This window comes from Lutjanus erythropterus, chromosome 9 (genome assembly GCF_056507025.1).
Source record: "Lutjanus erythropterus isolate fLutEry1 chromosome 9, fLutEry1.hap2, whole genome shotgun sequence".
In the NCBI taxonomy this organism is placed as follows: Eukaryota; Metazoa; Chordata; class Actinopteri; order Lutjaniformes; family Lutjanidae; genus Lutjanus; species Lutjanus erythropterus.
Window position 1 is genome coordinate 25,637,533 of NC_139325.1, and position 22,889 is coordinate 25,660,421.

Here is a 22,889-nt window from a genome sequence, read left to right on the forward strand (position 1 = left end):
TTTTCTTGCATAGTCAATGCATGTCACTGTTATTTCATTTACATATTCACATATACGCCTGCACTTTACATTTACATATTAACACTGTCTCATTGTCCATTTCCCCCATTTTTTCAGTTTCTGCTAGTGGATCAACCGCTGCTAATGTCTTTACTGCTATATATATTTACTTACAATATATATATCCATGTATGTTAAAATGCAAAATATGTTAGTGTTTTTACTTTCATTTGTTCTTTCACCTTTTTTGGTCCTTATTTGTGATTTTCTTTGAAAGAAAAATCTATTTCTTCTTATGCCTGCTGCATAATTGTTGCTTGCCATGTCATAAGAATTTCATTGTTCAGAACGACCTTGCTTGACAAACAAAACACTTTGAACACATACACAGTATTAAACATAATTTTGGTCTTGTTATGATTTTTTTTACACTAATTATAATATATATTTTATATATATTATATAATTATAATTAAAATAATAATAATAAACTAATTATAATATATATGTATATTATAATTGAACCACTTTGATCAAAATGATGGCAGATAAAAGTTACAAGAAATATAAAGGAATATTTAAAAGATTAAATAAGATGAGTAATTACACTGTTTATTTACTCATTTTTTGTGGCTTGGTGGCATTTCTTAAGTGGGTGGGGTTTTGTTGGGGGTCTTTGGACTTTACAACCTCAAAATTTCCATAATCCTGGGGTCATAATATTTGGTGGTTGTTATGAAAGTGACTGTGTAGTCACTGTGTGGTAATGTGTCAAAATGTGTCACAGTTATTCATAACAGCCTAGTTATCAAAATAATGTGAACATTTCAACAATGTCAAGTGTGGCAATATATCAGAAAGTCAGGTCACAGCCTCACCATCATGAAACAGCACAGATCTGATCATTAAAAGTTGTGATAACCTGATTAAGGTCATAGCAAAGAGACGAGTGATTTGATTTGACACATTTGCAGAAGGTTTTTATTTTGTCATTTCCATCTGTCTTTTCACAGTTGGCTATGTCTATAAACAGCATCAATCCTGTGGAAAGAAACATTAAGAGTGATATTTCTGTCTGTGTTGTGTTTGGGAGAGAGTTGGGGTTCCCCCTCCTCTACTCTGAGATCAGTCTGTATGAGTGGGTCTATTGCATGTTTCCATTTCTCTGCCTCGACACCTTTTACCTTTGACATTTAGGCCAACCCCCCACACACTCTTCCCTCAAGCGGATGCTCCATGCGAGGGGCCACAGTGAAACACACAGTCCCCAGCTACAGGGGATTTCCCCTGGTGCTGTACACATGTTGTATATGTATGTGTGTGCGTGTGTGTGTGCGCTTGTCTGTCCACTTCCAGGGGACTCCCAGAGTTGCAGACTGAGGGGGAAGAACAAAGCTGACAGTGAATGTCTAAATAGCAAGTCATCAAAAATGTTTGGCTTCATGTTTCTGTGTTTGTGCTTGTGTGTGTGTGTTTGTACTAGTGTGTTTATGTGAGTAAAACTCAGGAGGACTCAGGTGCCATTCGTTTCAGTCTAATCCAGGAAGTTTGTCAGCAGGAGAGGAAGTCAGCAGGGAGCTCCGTTCGCTCTTACCTCCTGCATCTTACTGTTTTTAAAGCAGGTGTGATCAGCACATCCTGATCGCTCAGTGGTTATAGAGCTTTTTTCACAGCAGACATCTTGACTTGTCATAGCGGGAAAAGCTCAGGTGTTACTAAACAGCATCCTCCAGGGCCGTAAAATTAAGCCAATGCTCAAGCACCAAAGACTGCAGTCCTTCAAATGACCACTTGAAGCTGGCTCCAAAATGAGTCAAACCCCACAGACCTCCATATCAAAATGCCTAAATTCAGTGGTTTGGTAGCTCAGTTGGTAGAGCGTTTGCCCCATGTACTCAGGCTGTGAGTCCTTTGCTGCGACTGTGGGTTTTACTCCTGCACACGACCCTCTGCTGTGTGTTATTCCCCTCCTCTTTCTCCCAATTTCCTGTCATATCTTGAGTTGTCTTGTGAATTAAAGGCATAAAAGCCCCCAAAATATTTTTTATTTTTATATTTTTTTCTAAAATTTACAGCAGTAACAAACATGTTTGCAGCCTGGTGCAAAGATGGTTTTGTGTCCTTAGCTGATTTCTCCATGCATGGTTGCATACTAAAACGTTTCCAACATGGCACCTACTGAGCCAAATCACAGCATAGATTATGGTGCCTCACGCCTGAGCTGTCAATTAAAACAGTGGCTCTCTGATGCGGATGTTGCAGATGCATCATCAAACCACCAGTTAAAGTTATAGCAGCACTCTTTCTATAAGCCTCTAGCAGTGGCTGACCCTTAGCTAGTAGCTACCTTAACCACAGTTAAAATGCCAAGCTAAATGGGCTGAGGCAAGGCTGTTTCACTCAAAATGATCCCAACAAATGTTTAAAAACAACTGTGTCTAAAGGAGAGAGATGCACCACGCTTGAGCGCTTGTGTCCATGCCTGACTAAATTTCAACAGTTAACAGTTAATATATGGTTAAATTTCCATTTCCTTTTGCAATTAAAAAAGGTATTCTTTCATGTTGTTATTTTGTACTACTTTTTTAAAGAAAAGTATCAGGTCAGCCACCGTTTAGGCACTGGCACTGTTTTAAAAGTCTTGTTTTAATACCACCAAACCCCAAAGCGCTCAGCTCTTCACAGACCTCTGGGTGACGTCATGAAGGCTCTGTTCACGATTTATTTTACTGTCTGTGGTTGTTACTAATAACATTAATAATAGCTCAGTTCTGTCCCAGTAGGTCATGGCAGTGACATTATGACAGCACGCACAACACCAGGACCCAAACTGACACAGCTAAATGGAATTCAGCCATCAAACATTTTAGTGTTTATACTTGTGCTTTTCTTGTCAAAATGCCCTCGTTGAAAGAGGTCCATTCAGATCACAACCTACTGCTTACCTAGCAAAATTTCTGGTAATGTTGATTGAACAAGTCTGTATGATGTTCGCTGGATGTTAAAAAGTTTCTCTGATGTAAAGCCAGCATTATTGTCACATTCCTAGAACATACAGGGAGGGTTAGTTGAATGTTCCAGGAAGGTTACTTGAATGTTTCCCCCATTATTAAAATGTCAGTTTTTTCCTACATGAAAATAATATTGCTGATAGGTTTCCAGAGCACTCTGGAAAGATTACTTGAACATTTCTGATGAAATGTTTTCTTTCTGATGTAAAAGTTGACGTTATTGTTACATTATTAGAACAGTTTTGGAAGATTAGCTGAATGTTGAGGAAATATTACTCGGACATTCCCCTTTAACTTTCCCTGGATGTAAAATATTTTTCTCTGTCATAAAAGTAATGTTGTGGTTATGTTCTGGGAAGGTTTGTTGAATGTTCCCTTAACATTTCTTAGCCTATTATGTTACAACATGTAATTTTTTTTAATGTAAAGCTAATGCAAAGGTTACAGCTACACAGCACAGCATACTTAGAACATTGTAGGAGTGTTACCTAAAAGATTATGACCAGGGCACCTTGGGGAAACGTTATTAAAATTACATTACTTCACGTGGTTATTAGAAAGTTTTGGGATTGTAACAGTGATCAAAAACATTTGCATAATATTCTTAGGATGTTGTGGGGTTATACCAAACAGAAACCTGTAAGGAATGTTCTGAGAATTATATGGGATAGATAGTTTATTCACATGTACACGTTTTGCTACCATCAGTTTTAAAGTGGCTATTTTACATTTCTGAATAAATCTGTATAAATTATGAACCCACAGCTGGAAAAAATAGCTGCTTTGAATATGTGTGTGTGTGTGTGTGTGTGCATATGTATTTGTGTGTGTAAATATGTTCTAATGGGACCTCTAATTAAAACTCTGGGGGTATCTGGTATCTGTCAGCACTGATCGATTGGCTGAGAGACTGACAGCTCACTGTGTGTATCTGTGTGTGTGCATGTGCAGGTTTGAGCGTGTGTGTTTCAAGCTTCAGGCAGAGCTCTCTGCTTTGTGGTCATGTTATTTCACTTGTCACTCAGACATGTCACTGTCGTAGAAGTAGGATTAACACATATTCACATGCACACTCACACCACAACAGAAATGGTGTGAATGGTCTTTTCCTGCATGTTGATCAAACACAGACATCACCATCCTCAACAGGAGTGTGAGGTGTTGGATGGACTCTTGTCTGTCATATAACACACAAACACACTCATGCACACACACAGAAAAACAAATGCACTTCCTGGTTATTATTTATCACGAAAAGAGATTGTGTTTCTGGGGCTGTATTACAGCAATTTCCCATTATAAGTCTTCGGTTAAGATAGGGTTTTTCCCAAGTTGGTATTACAGAGGCAAATCTTATCTCACCTTCTTATTTTATCTCAGGTTAGGAAATCCTAAATTCTCAATTCAACATTTCTTCAACTATAATGGACATTCTATCATCTATAGAGAGACAACAACACAACAATGCTAACCTGAGACATGAAAGAACAAGAGTGAGCTAAAATAGCAGACGTAGCTCTGCTGTATCTGGCATCCATTGGGCAAAAGCAATAAAAGACTAGAAATATGGATTAGCTAGTTAGTGAACAGCTAACAATATCGATAGGTAGCTAACACTACCGCTATCTGATGTTAGCTACTGTTAGCTAGTTAGTAACTGCAGCTGTATCTGGTATCCATGGTGTAAGAGCAATAAAAGAACAGTAGCACAGATTTAGCAGTTAGCTAACTCTACCGTTAGCTACTATTAGCTTACAGTAGTGTTAGACACTATTAACAAACATTAATGTTTGCTACTGTTAGCTGGTTACTGAGTACAGCTATCCATTGTGCAAGAGCAATAGAAGAGCAACAATATGGATTTAATAGTTAGCTATCGTTAGCATTAGCTACTGTTACACAATTGTTAACTACTGTTAGCAAACACTACCATTAACTACCGTCAGTGATCACTAATGTTAGTAAGCTAGCTACCGCTACAGGTGGAAAAGTGAAATTCTGGACAGTTTAACAGTTATCCTAAAGTTATTAGAGTTTATTTACGATTTTGGGAAGTTATGATGCTTGTGTAATTCACTTTTCTTTTCTTAAGTTAGTAAGGAAGATCTGAAAGTAAGGAAATGTTTGTACTTCCAAAGTTGCCCCTGGTTCATTAAGTGTCTGTTCAATTAGAAAGGGAAATTTTTTAATTGCTTGATATAGAGGGTTTTATGTTGCATGGTGTCACATCATAGATTTTATATGAAGTCTCCACACCTGTATAATCATTCTGAACTTTACTCTGGTGAACTTCTCTCTTTGCTGCTCTTTCACACACACACACACACACACACACACACACACACACACACACACACACACACACACACACACACACGGACAGCCAGGTGATTGATAGTAACTGTGGTAGTGAAACTGTGAACAGCTCTATCTGTGTGTGTGTGTGTGTGTGTGTGTGTGTGTGTGTGTGTGTGTGTGTGTGTGTGTGTGTGTGTGTGTGTGTGTGTTAGTGCTCACGCTGTTGCGCAGGAGGGCGAGTGAGTGATGGCAGTGACAGTATAGACGGCATGTGCTGTGAAATGTCACCGTGGCGATCGATGGTGTTTAACGAGGCTGGAGGCTGATCTGGACCTCATGCTAACATGAAGCTCCTCTTCCTCTCCCCTCCTCACCCTCCTAATCCCCCACTACTCTCCGTGAGAGCCCATGCGTCCCTTGGGAGGGAGAGACGAGGCCTTTTACCTGTCAAGAGGCTTTTGTGTCCAAGCAGACACACACACTTATTTAAAATTTGGTCTTTTGTTGACTTTTTAAAAAGTCTTGAAACACTTCTTTTTTGCATTTTGTGTAAAATAGTAATTTAATTTAAAGAAAAATCAAAACACAGGACTCAGTCGGGCAGAATAATCAGAACTAGTTTATGATTTCAAAGTGCTGAACAGAAAATCCAGTGAACCAAAGAGAAAGGAAAAAAAAATAATTGAACAGGAAACTCAAACCAAAGAGGGACATTGAAAAAACAGCAACTTTTTTTCTTTTTTGTTTCTCTTCTTCAAAAAACAATGCACAACTTGTACCACAATATTTGAAAAAGCTAAAAACACTTCAAAATATTAGTTTTGTATATATATATATTTATATTTATATTTATATTTATATCTATATAATTTGCTTTTTTTCATATTTCAAACTGCTGCCGTGAGTGTGTGGGTGGGTGTTGAAGGCCCGGGGAGATCCCTGTAGAGCCGCAGTCTGAGACACAAACACAGGTCGAGCTGTTTTTGACAGGCTATGGCAGCTCTTTGACAGCTTATAACACACCATGCATATGATCCTGGCTTCTCTAAGCGTATACACACAAAGACAGTATGTCCTCCACACTCTCACATGGCCTGCACAATAGAAACAAATAGAAAAAGAGCATGACTGCGGAATGTTTTCACCCCTGCTGGACGTACAGCTATCTGTCGAGCACCCTCCGCTCCCCGCCATCCGTCAGTCCGTCCTCTGGGGTGCGGGAGGAGCAGGTAGGGTGTGTGTCTGTGCTTCTAGCCCTTCTCAGGGTGTAAGTGCTTCAAAAGCCAATTTCTGTCCATGTTCAATCCTCCGTTACTCCTACTCGACCTATGATTTAAAAATGAGTTAATAAAAAAAAAACATACTAGAGCAAGTTCAAGTCTGGGTGACTCAGTCATCAATCGTTAGTGCACAGTATCTCCTCTGCTCTCTAAAGCCAGACGGAGACTGTCTCTCTTTCTTTTAGCTACTGACAGACAGTACAGGACAAGTCTTTGTATTAAAATAATTTAGAGTTTGAGATTAAACCATTCCTTCTCCGTCTCTTCCTTTTGTGGTGATGATAGCACTTAAGAAATTGCACTTGGAATCAAGAGCCCAACTCAACAGCCACTTCCATGTGTTTATGAAATATCTGTGTCCTGCTTTGTCATGTTTCTGCGTGTGTCTACACTCGCTCGCTCGCGCTGTCTGACCTCTGACATTTCAGTACATATGAAAAGCTCCCTTCCTCCTACTCTCAACGGGAGGAGCTAGAATCCACAGCGACCGTGTGTCTCACTGGGACAGCTTCAGCTTTGAAAACATTCGATCACACTGACACCTCCCCCTTCCCTCTTTGCTAAAAAGAAGTCCTCAGACTCGATGAGCCAGGCCCAAACACAGATTAGACAGTACTCATAAACCTTTCTGTTGTCGCTGGGTTGAGCTGCCTGGCACCCAGACAGAGAGAGGACAGTAAAAAGTCATTTTTCTGTTGTCCTTCTCAGCCTCGTCATCCTCCCCCCACATGAGAAAAACAGGAGGATGAAATAAAAAGTGGTAAAGCGTTTGAGTAATTGTCTTTTATACTGGTGAGAAGCATTGTCCGTTTTGAGTGAAAAGCATTCGATTGGCTCTCTCTGCCCCGCGTCAGTCAGTCAGAGGGCAGTGAGTCTCTCTTCTGGATGTGCGTGCTCCTGGAGGGGGAAAAGGCCTTAACAGGACGTGACGTTGGATTTTTCTCTCTGTGTGGTCAGCCCAGGCCATCAGTAGGGCAGAGTATCCAGGAACCTGTCGATCAATGGAGGGGGCGGTACCAGGTCCTCCAGCTTCAGGTAGAAGATCCGTTGAAGGCCCTGGGTCCTCTGGGAGCGGAGCTCCGCTCTTAAACCCAGGATACGACTCAGAGGGGGCGCTGCCTTGGATGAGGAGGAAGAAGGGCCGCAGCCCAGGTGGTCTCTGAGACAACAAATCACTTTATTCTGCAGCTCCTCAACACGCTTTGAGTCCTTCAGTCCGGGGACTTGCTCTGTTGACAGACAGACAGACAGACAGACACGTTAGGAGAATAATAATGTTAATTAACTGCATAATATGTAAATTCTGCTGCTTGAGGTCTCTCACAGTAAAACGATAAGACAAAACGTAGCTTGACATGACATCTCAAGTAGCATAGGATCATGGGAGTTGTTTTCTTCACTGTGAAACAACCACCATTGCAAATGAGAATTTATCTGATATGTCTCAGGCATAGTGACAGTTGAACGCTAACAATCAATTAATCATCAATAATTCATAAGAAAGAAAAGCACATATTTTCATTTTTGTCTTTTTTCTCATTTTAAGTTTGAGTTTCCTTATTCAACAAATGGCTCTGCTAGACAAAACCATGTCCAATGAGGTGCAATAATTAATTGCAATTTATAGAAACAAGCAGTGAGCAAGAGGACACACTGCTCCCTTTAATAAGTTACATATTTCTCTGTTTTAATGCATTTGAATGACTGATTTCAAAATAAATGTATGGGACAATAACACAGTGAAAAGTCATTCTTTGGTGTAGCCATCAGTGCATATCAAGCACAAAGAAGGCCAACATAACAAGAGAAAAACAATGTAACAAGACAAAAAAAATCCGAGAGGCAAACTTGATCATGGAGAAAAGGTGTCTAGTGAATCTGTCAGCTGCATATAAGAGCCTTTTTAGCACCGGAGGACTGGTTTTTAATACCCCAAGGCCACATTTTGATTCAAAGAACTTTGAAAAAAAAATACAAAACAATATGGCTATCCTGTATAGATGAGGGAACCTGGGCAACCTGAAATGTGTTCTCATGTTGATCAGAATGTTTCAGCTTCTTTTGCTGACATTGAAAAATGATCTGTGCACTGGAGAAAAGTTAATGTTAACCATTTTCAGTATATTGTTTTTTGATTTGAAGTTAGAATGGCCACAGTCATTGGATGATATTATTATGATGTGAGGTTTAGTTAACTTTCCACAGAAACAGCTGGTAAAAATGTCCTTCAGGAGGATACTTTTCACTTTAATACTTTGAGCACATTTCAAAGCCTGTACTTTTTCACTTTTGCTTGAGTAAAAGTATCGGTAGAGGGTTTTTTTCCACAAGTCTTCTACTTGAGTACAGAATGAGTGTACTTTTGCCACATCTGATTAAACGGCAAAAATTACATCCACGGAAAAAAGTAGCACACACACACACTCACACACACTCACACACACATACATCAGAGCTCATTCAGCTGAAAGAGCATTAGCTACATCTTCTTTTATATTGAATTCCACCTCATTACCCTGTATGGCTAATGTTCTTAACAGGCCTTAACCCGTCTCACTCACTACAGATCAATACACAGTCTAACCTAATAAGCCCCCTGCACACTGTGTACACACACACACAATACATACATATATACACACAGGGCCACAAATAGTCCCTACAATTTAAGACATTGACAGAAACAAAAGTGCTCAACAATTAGCTGATTATTCTGCCCTGTGAGCAGCCAAATGAAATTAGAAACACACACGCATATACACACACACACACTGCCGCTGCCCATAGCAACTCCAGTGGCACCCGCACCAGGCTTAATGTGACACTAACTCATTCTGCAGAGAACAGGGTGTCCAGCCCCACACACACACAGCAGCCAGTCCGTGCTGCAGGGAGGCTGTCACTAAGACCAGTCTCACTTTGAGGTATCCATTATCTGAAGCTTATTTATTGTTTGTTTATGTGACTCTTTTGTTTGTTCTGTGTTTGCTGCTGCAGAGTCACTCCAGCCCTCCTTTCACCGCCGCTTTCAGAACCTCTCACACACTCATTCTGTCCGCTCTCCCTGTCCCTTCTTTCTCTGTGTGCGCGAGCTCCTGGGGAGGGATCGATGGCTGCCTTTCTGCACAGGCCACTCTGAAGCGGTCGATCGCCTGGTGGCTCTGGCGGCTCTGCCGTGGCAGTGTGCTGTGTGCTTTGCCGAGGTGGCAGAGCGCCACTGAGAACAGCGTCGACGCCGCTCCAGAGCTGTGCTCCACGGTGGGCAGGTCGATCAGGCACAGAGTTAAGTGCTCCCCCAGAGAGTGAGGATGGGGTTGGAGGGCTTAGACAGAGGAAGAGAAGGTGGAGGAAGAGGAGGAGGAGGCGGCTGGGGGCAGGGTGAGGTAAGGAAGCTGAGTGGAGGGGGGGAGGGGTGTTTTAATGCACATTTATATACAGTTTCTGACTCTGACATGAAAAAAATGAACACTTAATTGCACGTGTGTCCTCTGTGACCTTGGACTACATTTGTAATTGACTATATTTTAATGCATTTCTAATGTACTTTACTGACAACTAAAGTAGAGCTGCGATGATTAATCGATTCATTGTCAACAATTAAATTAATCTGCATTTATTTTGATGCCAACTATTTTGATAATCGATTAACAGGTTCAGTAATTTAAGAAAAAAGGCAAAATGTTCTGATTCCAGCTTCTGAAAGGAACAATATGTAAAACTTGTGTGTTCAAAAATGAGTGCTGCAGTCCAAATAGAAAGTTATACTGAGACAGTATATTAAATGGGTTGAAATCCTGTTTAATATACAGTCTATAGTTTAAGCGAGATATTTGCTCCCATCCCCAACTGCCCAGAACCAAAGAAGCTCAAGTAGGCTGCAGGAACACTGCAGGAGTGCTAGACAGCAGCAACATTGTAAACTGAAATTAAGAAGCGATGGCGAGTCCTACACTGTGAGTAGATATGTCATCTCTGATGCCAAATCTTGGTCATATTATGACAAACTACTACTGTTATCACTAATGTTAGTGAATATATTACAGAATCCTTCTTTGAATGAGAATATTTTCCTCTATATTACTAAACAGAATATAAAAATCTCAAAAAACTCCAAGACACTCTGCAGTCAAAAAGACTTAGACTCTAAAGAGACTTGTTTTAAGGTCTAACATGACCATGCTGTGGCAATAAAATAATTTTTAACAGTTTTAAAACAGAGCACCTTGGATTTTTTTTTTGTGATTTTCATATGCATGTGTCTCTATCCAAAGAGTACCTCAAACAAATGCACTTTGAGTCTAGGAAGTGCTCCAACCCAAACATTTTTTGAATAAACTGAATATCTTTGGGTTGTAGACAAAACAAGATATTTGAGGATCACCTTGGGCTTTAGGCAAGACTGATCAACACTGGTCACCATTTTCTGACATTTTATAGACCAAATAACTAATAAATTAATTGAGAAACTAATTGACAGATTAATCACCAATGAAGACTCGTTGTAACCCTGAACTAAACTCTTCCTTGTTGTATCTCAAGGCTGTGAGTCTCCTCTTTCTATTTTTCACAGACACACACTGATTAGAGGGCCAGGTGCGTGGCAGGTGCAGCAGGTGCTTCTGGGTATCGTGTTCTTGTCTTGTGAGAACACGCGTGCACATGTGTGTCTTTGAGCGTATGTGTGACGTTAGTGGATGTATCCACCTGATCACTGTCACACTGAATCACCAACAAAGGAAAAAGGAAAGAAGGTGTGTGGGTTTGTATTTGTGTATTTACGCACAAGCAGCTCGTGTGACTGATGGTGTTTGTTTGTGTGTAGTGGTGGAGAGGGGCAGCTGACTTTGAAAACAGGCTGCTATTTTCATTAACGTCACACATGCTGTTTCTGCTAATTTTATTCTCTCCTGATGGTGAGTTTGACTCTGATGTTGTTGGCTCGTGTTCTCACCAGTGAGCAGTACGAGGGCGGCCAGGCAGGCGAAGGCAGAGGCGTCCAGGTTTAGGCTCTGGAGGTGGGTGGAGAAGTCCCGGATAGAGTCCAGCCATTCTCCGAACCCACGAAGGCACTGGAACCTGTGCAGCACCAAGCCGTTACAGAACACGAGTTTATCCTCGGACAGCATCGACCTGAGACACAGAGGAGAAGGAGGCTCTGGTTAGACGTCTCTTTCAATGAAACACTGCATTTTGCCCTCATTTATTGTAAATATGGCAAGGCAAGGAAACAATTACAATAAAAACAATGAGAAAACCTGGCAGTACGCACACTCACACACAAACAGGACACACATCAAACACAGGCATGCAGCTGATTAAGGTTTCCAAATTATAGCATTTTAAAACATTCCTGCGTTTCCTTTCAGCGGGGTGGGGTGAAGGGTTAGGGCAGAGGGCTGCTCCATGTGTGTATCTGCAGATAGGTAAACTGTTATAGCTTTAATGTGCCCAGGCTGCGGTGTGCAGTGGAAACACTTAATGAGCAAATGAAAAGACTTCTCAGATGTATTTAGCCATCAGTTACTCACGACACACACCATCCCACTCCTCTACCACCGAGCAGAGAGGGAAAGAGAACAAGCAGTGAAAGAGGCTTTATTAGAGCCTAAAAGACGAGCGTGGCTTTCTCCAGAGAGCTGGTAAAAGTGTTTAGTTGGTGGATCTCAAGAGGACAACAAAGGGTTGTAGGAAGAGAGATGGAAGATGGGCAGAAAGTGTGTGCTTCGAGAACAAAGAGAGAGAAGGGAAGCCTCAAATTACAGCCTGCACAAACATTGGTTAAGCAGTTATGAGGAGAGGATGAAATACCATTTATGTCTAATTATCCTTACTACAGTTTAAAAGAGGCACTCCACCCACCCTCGGCACAACACATGCACACAGATGCTCACACATCATCTAAAAATACCTTTCTACTCTTATATACACAAACAAAAAACCCCAATAAGAAATAGCCGGCAGATGTAGGGATGGATGCAGGTGTTGGGAGAGAGTTGAAGTGGCTTTCTTGACTTCCTGTAGTTTAATGCTAATGGTTATAGTAGTTTGACTCCTGGAAACGTCCTTTAGAATATGTACGTTCTGCTGCTGAGCGTTTTCTTACAGTAGTGTGGGATCATGGGAGGTGCTGTCTTCACTATTCTCCAACAACCCCCATTGCTAATGAAATTTTTTCTTGGACGAGGTTAAGTATAAATGTTTTATTCACGTAACTGTCTGACATGTCAGATATATCCTGTGTAGCGGCTTGCAGGAAACGCCCTGTTACCTTTAATAAGTTATGGATTTCTCTGGGTTTGACCATTGTTGGCAACAGTTAGGATAATGTAAGTAAATTTGACATTTGACATTTTAATGTGGAAGTACTACACAGTATAACTTTCTTGTTTTTTGTTTTTGGGTTTTTTGTTTGAACTTTGTTTCAAAGTTTCTGCAGGTTTCAACAACTGAAATTAAAGACTTTCTACGACCATAACAAATGCAATTCAATACCTATTTCACATCCATACTGGCAAAAAAGTACACATACAGTTTGTAATAGTGGTTACTGGGTCAATGTTGGTTTTATTTTGTAGTTGTTCAAGCGTTGAACAAACTTCATGATTCAATTTTTAAGACCTGTCTTAATCATATTTAAGACATTTTTAGACTCGGATTCAAGACTTTTTAAAGACCTGCAGAAATCCTGTTGTTTATTGTATGTTTGTGTCTTTTGTTGCAAACGAATTACACTCAAAATATGTAGTAGGCAGGTGGAGAGTCTGTAAACATAGCTGTACAAAAGCGTAAAAAAAAGTATAATTGCACTAAATGGATAGTTTGCGTGGGGAGGTGAAGGAGACAAAGTGAGAACGGGGAGAAACAAATTATTTAAGAGCATACAGTATGGTTAAGAGGCGCTGGACTAAGTAAGCCTACATGATATCATCATATGTGTAGAATTAGCATGATATCAGTATTTCACTGTTGTCATTAATATTTCATGATACCCCTCGTCCTTATATTTCAAATATACTAATTGACCCATGTCTGATAGAAGCACATGAGCAAAACTACACAGACAGGCAGGCAGACAAGCAGTCAGGCAGATGCACACACACACACACACACAGCTGGATGTCTGCCACACATTCCTCTCACCCCTGACTACACTGTCACCACGGTAATCAACCAATAACCACAGAAACCGTTTGGTAACGGGGTGCTTACAGCAATGCCGGCCCAGAAAAGCGGAGCAAATTTACTCTACACACACTGGGCACACACAGACACACACACACACTCACAAACATACAGACATACGCTTGCCCAGGGGTCTACGAGGCATCTGAGTTCAACACAGGGTCAACGCAGGGCTGCGTCAACAATGAGACGCGAGTGTGGACCGCATCCTCCATCTCTCACGGAAGGCGGACAAAGTAAGACAGTGCTGCGTTTGTGTGTGTTTTCCTCTGTGCCGTGGGAGTTTGGCTGATGGGATGAGATGAGCAGTGTGTGTGAGCATGTGTGTGTGTGTGTGCGTGTGTGTGTTTGCTAGAGGTCCCTATGAGTCCACCACCATTTAGCGTGAGTCAGAGTCCCAGCCTGATCCCCCTCCTGCTGGGACTGTGATGCCACCACCCAGTCCTCTACCCACCCTGCACCTGGACCCGCGCTGGGCGGAGGAGAGAAAGTTGGGATTCTACATCATCAGTGTGCGTGTGTGTGTGTGAGTAAGTGTGCCTGTGTGTGTGTGGCTGTGTTGGTTTTCTGCCCTAGACGACAGCACAGACAAAAGGATGAGCTTGTAGCCCGAACCCCCCCTCCCGCCCATAAATTTAACCAGCCACATGCCTTACGAGAGCAGAGCGGTAACCCGGGGCGATTCTGAGGCAGAGCTGGGCCGGGGCAGCCATAATGGCACCACATATACCTACGAGCGATGCACACATGTGCTTACACACCGGAGCTGTCACGATAGGAGAATTTTAAACTTCGATATAATACTGGTCTAAAAAAATGACACTCAATACCTCATTCGATACACTTTTAGAAATAAGGGTTCCATAATAGTTCTTCCTTCCCATTAAGAACCACCTGGGTGGGTTCTAGATAAAACCCTCGGCAAATAAAAGAGTTCTCAGTAGAATTTCCAGGGTGTTTTCTAGATGTGGCATTTGGAATACAAAAAGGGCTCTCGGTAAAAACCCCCTGGAAGGGTTCTAGATCAAATCCTTCAAGGGTTCTCTGTAAAACCTCCTGGGTGGGTTCTACAAAAAAACATTTGGAATATAAAAGCGCATTTGTTGAAACTCCCTGCATGTGTTATAGATAAAGCAATTGTAATATAAAAGGCTATTTGTTGGAACGCCCTGGGTGCATTCTAGATAAAGCATTTGGAATATCAAGGGTTGCTGGTAGAACCTCCTGGGTGCAGGAGTAAGAGATGAAACCCTTAGCAGACAAAAGGGTTCTCGGTAGAACTCTGGGTGGCTTCTAGATGCCATCCTTGTAATATAAAAAGCGTTCTCCATAGAATTTCCTACGTGGGTTTTTCTTAGCACCCTTAGAAGGTGGAAAGGTTCTGGATAGATCCCACAGACAGTGTTGTGGGTGGAACCTTTACACCATAGAAGGCTTCTCTGTAGAACCCCTCATGGTGGGTTTTGGCTGAAACCATTCAAAGATGGTTCTATGTATAAGCCTTTAGTATGTATAAGTCTAAGTTCTGGGCAGACATTTTTTTTCTTTTTTAAAAAAAAACATCCTGCACACAGTGCTGGTGCAGAAAAAGACACTGAACACTGTCTGGTTTTGCTGAAAGCCAAATTTCAGGCAGAACAATAAAGACTGAAGTGAACAGAGGTCTTCAATGAGAACTTTCATTATATTTTTTTAATAGCTTTGGTACTTTCAATACTATCAAATGTTAGTATTGTACTGTCTTTAACAAGAGGTATTTTATTTAAAAAGTTTGAATACTGAGATACTTTTGACAACCTTATCACACACACACATCACATCACAGGACACATGAGGGAAAAGATTCCCTTTTTATTTCAGTAAGCTGAACTGAATATGTATTTCCTTCCAGCTTCTCAGCTGACCAACTTCTAGATGGAATTGATCCTGTCAATTCACAGCTCACAATGCTAGCACAGTTTTAGCCCCGCAGAACACACACAGAGTTCTCTGTGCGTCAGATATCAGACGAGCAGAGCGGAACTCTGTGGGTGTAGCTGCTGCTGTCATAGCTACAGACTCCATTCATAATTTGGTTCATATGGCGATTACTCAGCTCCACTCCTCCTACTCTGGAGATACACCAACACAGCAGCACACAGCTTGGCCAGCACAGTTACACACTGTACTGTAACGGTAAATGATATTAACTGCTTGTTGTTCCAAACACAACTCGCCAAACGAAGTTGCTGCTAAAGTTGGAGGCATGTAATCCAAGACATTTTAGATGTGTGCATATGGATGGAGATTTGTGCACGAGTTTAAAAGGTGAAACTAAATGTGTTTAAGTTCTCACCCATCTGCTGTTTCTTCTAGACATCAATGGATGCTGGATTTTAAGGGCCAATACTGACACCGTTATTAGGGAGTAAAACAAATCCAATTCCAATATATCAGCCGATATTCTGTATGTCTGCATCTGAAATTTCCCTACTAATGTGCTATTTAGCATGCTGAAATAGTATATGAGATTTTTCAGTATGTCCGAAACATTCTATTGCATACTATTTCTGGGGGAAGTATTAATTACAGTATGCAAGCACTGGACACTACAGCGACATAAATATTTCACAGTGCAATTGTAGCGATAACAACAAAATAACAGAAGGCGGACAGCGACAAAGGCAACTCTGCTGTAACACCAATAACACTTCAATTTGAATGTAAGTAAGGTTTCAGTTTGCTAGATGTAATAGTAGTGTTAGCTGTTGGCACAGGTTACCATGGTTACGCGTCTCCAATCAGCAAGGAGGCTCTCAGGAGGTGATGTAATACGCGCTGAGCAGTGCATCCGAAAACAAACATGCTACTGTTTATTAACACAAAGGCATGAATGTTGAATGAAGGTTGAACAATAGTACACATTTTGGGTATGTAATGAATAGAGCGTGATTTTGGATGCATCAATAGACTCGGGAGGGGTGCTAAAATCAATTTAAATCAATAAAATCATTTTTAAATGAATATTTTCTGTCAAATTATTGATTTTTTTTAAAGTAAGTAGCTGTGTAATAAGTGGAGTAAAATACATTGAGCAGGTCATTACTGCAAAATAATCACCTTCAGGTTAATTCAAGTCACCGACCACCGTTAGGGTTTATTTTGCAACAGTGACCTGCTCACTGTACATTATCCCTTACATATAAAAGCAGAAATGCCATCAGGGCAGGCAATGACCAAATATACATAAAATGCTGCTATAACACAAAAAAATTGTTAAAAAAAATATTGGACAACATATATGCCCTTAACAATATAGACTATTATAGCTTTGCTTTGCCAGTATTGGGTCATCTGCTGACCCATATATCTGAGATATATCTGTATCTCCCCTGTCTCACCTGTGAGCCAGTCGCAGGACAAACAGCTCCAGGAAGGCGGAGTCTATGAGCAGGTTCTGATCTTCACGCTGAAGCTCGGAGAACCCTGGGAGCCGGTCGGCCCAGCACCGCGTGGTCTCCATCGAGATGGTCAGCAGCCTGTAGAAGAGCTGGATGTGCTCTGCATCTGAGGAGGAGGTGGGAGGGTCTGCAGCACTGAACTGTGGAGAAAGACGGAAATAAATTACTGAATACCCTTCTAATAAGCCAATATTTCTCACTTGAACATACACATTTGTCTAACTCAGTCATTTTGTTATTATCCTTTCTTCTTTTTCTAATTTATTAGATAGTTTGTAGTATATTTAGAAATAGAATAATTGACAGCACCATGCAGAGAAATATTGCACTGATTACTTGTTTATTTGTGCATATGACAATAAAGCCTGTCACTGTTTGAATTTCTCTAACTTAAATGAAAAGTGGGGGTGCCCGGGGATACCTGGCTGTAGTCGAGGTCACGGGGCGTGCAGTGGGAGTAAGCCCTGAGCAGGGCAGAGAGCAGGCTGAGGGGAGGAGAAGGAGGAGACGCTTCTGTCTGCAGGGGGCTCTTTGGTTTGGAAGGCAGACGGCCTCGGCGCCCCTTCAAGCTATCAGTACGTACCACTGTGGAGCACAGACAGAGAGGAGACAATAATGAAGAGGTTGTTCAGTTGAATCTACTAATATTTACGCAGCACACACAAAGAACCTATTTTCTCTGGACTGATTGTTATCAGTGTTTTATAGTGGTACAGTTCTGACTGAAAGGAGGCTTTTTCCAACAGGAGCTCTCCAACATTCCCACAATATTCCCAACACAGAAGGCTACCAGCCAGCAGATGGCAGTGGAGCTGTTCTATGGGGTGCAGACATGTGTTAAAGTGGGATAGTGAGAAGTGTGTGTGTGGTGTGGAGGTTTGTTTTCGTTTATGTGAGAGCGTGTATGAGACAGTTGAGAAACCTCAGGGAAATGAGGGCAGTATGAGCACCATGCTACACATCAGCAAAATATCTCTGCTATGCAGCAACAGTCAGCCATATCAGACCTGATGACACAGATGGAGAGGTGGAAAGTGTGCCTCTGTTTGTGTCTCTGTCAAAGCTTTAACACAATCTGGATGCTGAGGGTTTAAAGGGTTACAGGGTGTAACTGGTATGGTGCATTTTATAATTTATTCCTCTACCAGACGGAAGACAAGTCAGTGCTTCATAGATATGTGTGATGCTACCACAGGTCAGGTCATTACTAATCTATTGAAGGGATAGTTGGGATGATTTAATGTGGGGTTGTAACAGGTACTTGGTCAGTGTATTATGGTCAGTGTATTACCTACAGCAGATAGTAGTCAACAGCCCCCAGTTTGGGGAAGCAGAAAGGAGTACCAGCACTGAAGCTAAACAATGAACTTCTGTGTAAGGGGTCAGAAACAAACTGTGTTTACCTCAGAGGACACAGGAGTAGCAGGTCTGCCACTGTTTCGATTGGTTAGTTTGTTTGCGTTATTGCGTGGTTTCTGTGTTTTAAAAAGTTAGTTTGGTTTTCACCAAAGTCACACAGTAACAAAAACAAGCTAACAGACCAAGGCAGCGGTAGACCAGCGACTCCCGTGTTCTGTGAGGTAAAATGACTGATTTCATCCATGGAGTTTGGTTGGTTTGGAGAGAGCAATATTTGGTGTATATAGTGGCGGTTTCCTGTCAAAAAAGGCTGTCTGACACCAATGTAAGGCGGTGAGAATATTCTGAATATATCGTATACTAAACTGACATGGCTAAAGTACCCTTTGTTGGTGACTCTGTCCACAGCAGATTACTGCTGAGCTTCCATGCTGGTTCTCCTCCCTGTCTCTCCAAACTGGGAGAGGGACCACCTGCATCTACTGTAGTAGTACACAGACTACTTTTAACCCCACTTCAAAATAATCTGAACTATCCCTTTAAATCGTGTTTGCACAGACAAAGTTTATCACCATCATGGACTGGAGGTGAGACCTGTGTTGAACCATCCTGTGTGTTCAGTAACTGTTCAGTGTGCATCAGGTGTGTGTGTGTGGTCACTCTGTTCATCTTACCTTCCTTCACCATGCCAACACTCAGACACTTCTGGAAGCGGCAGTACTGGCAGCGGTTGCGTCTCCTCTTGTCCACAGGACAGTTCTTACTGGCCAGACACACATACTTGGCGTTTTTCTGCACGGTGCGCTGTGCAGGGAGAGAAGAAACAGGCATACCGATAATCAGCCTCCAAACACAATCAGCCACCTAATATTTGATTTGTTTAATTCAATTTCTGTTTTTTTTTCTTCCTCATCAAAGACTGAAAGCAGAAGCTCGCAGGTCAGATTTTAATTACGCGCTGAAAGGCGGCGGTGACATCAGTATAATTAGATAAAATTAATTTCCCAACAAGCCTCGCCTGCAGGAGGGACACTTTTATTAGCGCCCGAGCTCACAATGGGGACCGAGCGAGCGCGTGGCGTGCCGAGGCGGGGTCCCGCGAGACACACGGGGACATCGGGTGCGAGGAGAGCCGCTGATCAGATTGTTTGTGAAGCTCGCGGGTCAGCTCGTGGCACCTCCGGGGCCTCGCGCATCGCGCCTCTCTCAATGGGCCCCGCGGGAGCAGTTTTCTCCTCGGCTGGCTCCGCGATTATTACTGACCTTATTAAAATGAAATCAGAAACACGGGCCGCGTGGGAGCCCCGCGTGGATCAAACACAACAATAACAGAGTGATGATGGTAGTGAATGCTTATACAGTCCCGTGCGCACGCTCCAATGGGTCAATCCCGGGCGCTCAGGACTGGATCAAGTTGTGTATAAAGACAAAAGATGAAGAGAAGTGCTCTGAGGACTCCATGAAAACTTCCCTGTGCAGAATTACAGGTATTTGTACAGTTAAGACGCTGACCACCTTCTCTTAATTTATTGCACTGCAGTGTGAGAATTCCGTAAAAGCCTATTCAAAGTCAGCAGTTAGATAAACGTCCGTTTTCGACTTCTTGGGAATGAGACTGGACAATAAACTATCTTTCTGGTGCGTTTAAGACCAGCTCGGACAAATCCTACTGATTCTACCTTCAAGATACTGATTACACGTTTCCCTGTTTATTATAGTGCAGCGTATGAAGGCAGGATACACCTGTATAAAGTAAGGAGTTAGGTACACTGTAAAAAATATACTTTAAGTCAATTAAACTTAGAATTATTTTCAGAACACTTCAGAACTTATTAACATTAGTTCGTCTAACTTTTGATGTCTGATTTGAAATGATGAGTTGAATCCCACTGAGCAAAGATAAACCCAAAAGACATCCTTTGGGGGTCTTACCATATATTGAAAACACATCCCCTGAGGAGTTTTTATAATGTCTTTTGAATGTTTAATGATGCTTTCTCTATCCAGTAACAACAATAAATATGTTATAAGAAATTATATATTATTACTTTGTTTAATCACTAATAAAGATTATTTCATTAATCCAAGGTTGATTCCCTGCACCTGTCTTGCACATCCACAGATGTTCAATTATCTCTTATCCAGACATTCATATATTGAACTGCATGTCTACGTACAAGAGGAGTCATAATCAGATGTCCAGATATTGAACCTGATTTGCACACCATGCACATATATAGGTCCTGGACCGACCGTCGTAATATTGAATTGATCTGTGTTTGAGAATTAATGTACTGCACAGACTTCAATCAACTTGACTTTCTAAAGAAACATGATCTGTATATTAGCAGACTGCCCAACATGCATTGTTTGAGAAACTCTCCTGAGCTCCTTCTTTTTTATAGTCTGAAGAAAACTGCATGATGACAATTTGCTGTCTCACATACAATTTAAGATAAGTCACGGTTGCTTGTTTTCACAATACTGAAAGCACCACAATGACAGTTAGTATTGAATTTAGTCCCTACCCCCTCCTTACACTTTCAAATTCAGTCAGTTCAAACATTTAAGGCAGTGTGAAGCGAACTTCTTCAGGTTAAAACAAATAGTTCATGTTTTACAGTGTAGTTATTCATAATATAAACAAACCACAGACTTGTACTGCACTATCAGTGTTTGTGTAACTCTGTGGGCTGAGCTCCCTGAGGCATGGTTGTCAATCTTTACAATCGTCTTTTGACAGAAGGATTTAAACTCTTGGGTAAACCTTTCCCTCAGGTGCAAATCTGTTACAACCAAACAATTACATTTGCCAAAAAAAAGTTACAACTACACCATAATTACTATCATTTGCAAAGTTTTCACATTTTATTCGCTGTCAAGCTGTGACTCCAGTGGTCCACTCAGGGAAGACAGCGCCAGAACAAACTGTAAATTAAACTAACGGAACACACGGGAAGTGTCGCGGCTTCTTCTCTTCTTTAACGCCTCTAAAACACATCAAAACAAATAAATCCAATTAGGGACCCCTCCGCCACACATGCCCGTGCCCCCGGGAGACCAATAACACACCAATTATTCCATATGCTCCGGCGCGAGTGCGGAACTGGCGCGTAATGGGCGCCAGCGCCGGATGAGAGTGGTTACCATGGCAGCGCAGATCGCCGTGAATGTCTCCCTGTCGTCCCTTCAATGGTCGGTGACCCGTGAGCGCGCCGATAAGTTAGTTATGGTCATTAACGTTGGTTGGGGGAAAATAGCATCCGTTTAGTGGGAGTCCGGAGCTACATGAGAGGCTGCATGACGCACAACGTTTATTTATTTACATCTCTACAACTGCTGCGCCAAACCCCATACAAAGTTTAACACATTTTCACCGTCTTCTCTTCTGCTTGTTGAACAATACAGAGAGGTCAAAGTAACCATCAACTTTTTGTGTGTAGCGATGTTTGGGAGTTTAAGGATACCTGGGATTCTTTTTTTTTCTTCTAATGCATCTCGTGCAGTAAGAGCTCCCAGGTGAAGAATGAATATGCTAAGTAGCCTGTATTAAATATACAGTACAGTAAACCCTATATTTAGCATACTTGAGGGTACTTGCAGTAAAATGCATTTAGTATATATTAATGTGGCAAAGTGGAACAACGTCAAGTATACTTAAAGTACATGACTGTGTATGTATTAATGCACATGCTTGATCAATAAAATAAAAGTTTAGTTTGTTTGTGCTACTTTTTCAAACTGAAGTGGGTTTAAATAAACTTATATTGGCGTGCACTTTTTGGAAGCATACTTAAATCCACTTCAAATGAAGTGAAATTAAAGTACTCCTTAAGAAAGCATACTTTATTAAAAAAGGACTTAGGAAGGAAATATTTTTAAAAAGTAAACTTACCACTATAAGTATTTGCAATTTAATATACTTACACACACATACGCTTAAAATAAATTATACTTTCTAAACGGAAATACCACTACAAATTTTGTCATAATTAGTATATTTATTTTTAGTATGCTTAAGTTGAACTTAATGACTAATATTTTGAAGTACACTTTTTAAAAGAACACTTTAAATATACTACCAAGTACTAGTATACCTGTAATAACTTTTGTACTCTCAAATGATCTTTGTTATTTTCATACAATACACTAGAGTATGCTTGTTTTTATGGGCTTATGTTTCTCCTCCAGCATATTTGAGGTTCAGGTGAAAATGGTGTGAGATGAATTGACTGGTGGTTGGTTGGAGGGGGGGGGGGGGTTGCTCCCCTCTGTGACCCCAGGGCCTAATTTATAAGATAGCTGGTTCCAATAAAAGC

The 22,889-nt window shown here is 41.3% G+C and overlaps 1 protein-coding gene across 6 annotated transcripts in view; it reads right to left on the bottom strand.

Annotated features, from left to right (window-relative positions):
• Positions 1 to 5,901: 5,901 nt before the first annotated feature.
• The window catches only part of nr4a3 (nuclear receptor subfamily 4, group A, member 3), a 34,284-nt gene continuing 17,296 nt past the window's right edge, over positions 5,902 to 22,889 (bottom strand). For all 6 annotated transcript variants that reach the window (XM_084726892.1, XM_084726891.1, XM_084726893.1 and 3 more), the window contains 5 exons: positions 19,245 to 19,374; positions 17,633 to 17,796; positions 17,152 to 17,351; positions 11,541 to 11,719; positions 5,902 to 7,818 (listed from right to left, as the gene is read on the bottom strand). In XM_084726892.1, coding sequence (XP_084583018.1) covers positions 7,556 to 7,818; positions 11,541 to 11,719; positions 17,152 to 17,351; positions 17,633 to 17,796; positions 19,245 to 19,374 — 936 coding nt within the window. In that variant the 3' untranslated portion in view covers positions 5,902 to 7,555. The remainder of the gene's footprint in view (positions 7,819 to 11,540; positions 11,720 to 17,151; positions 17,352 to 17,632; positions 17,797 to 19,244; positions 19,375 to 22,889) is intronic.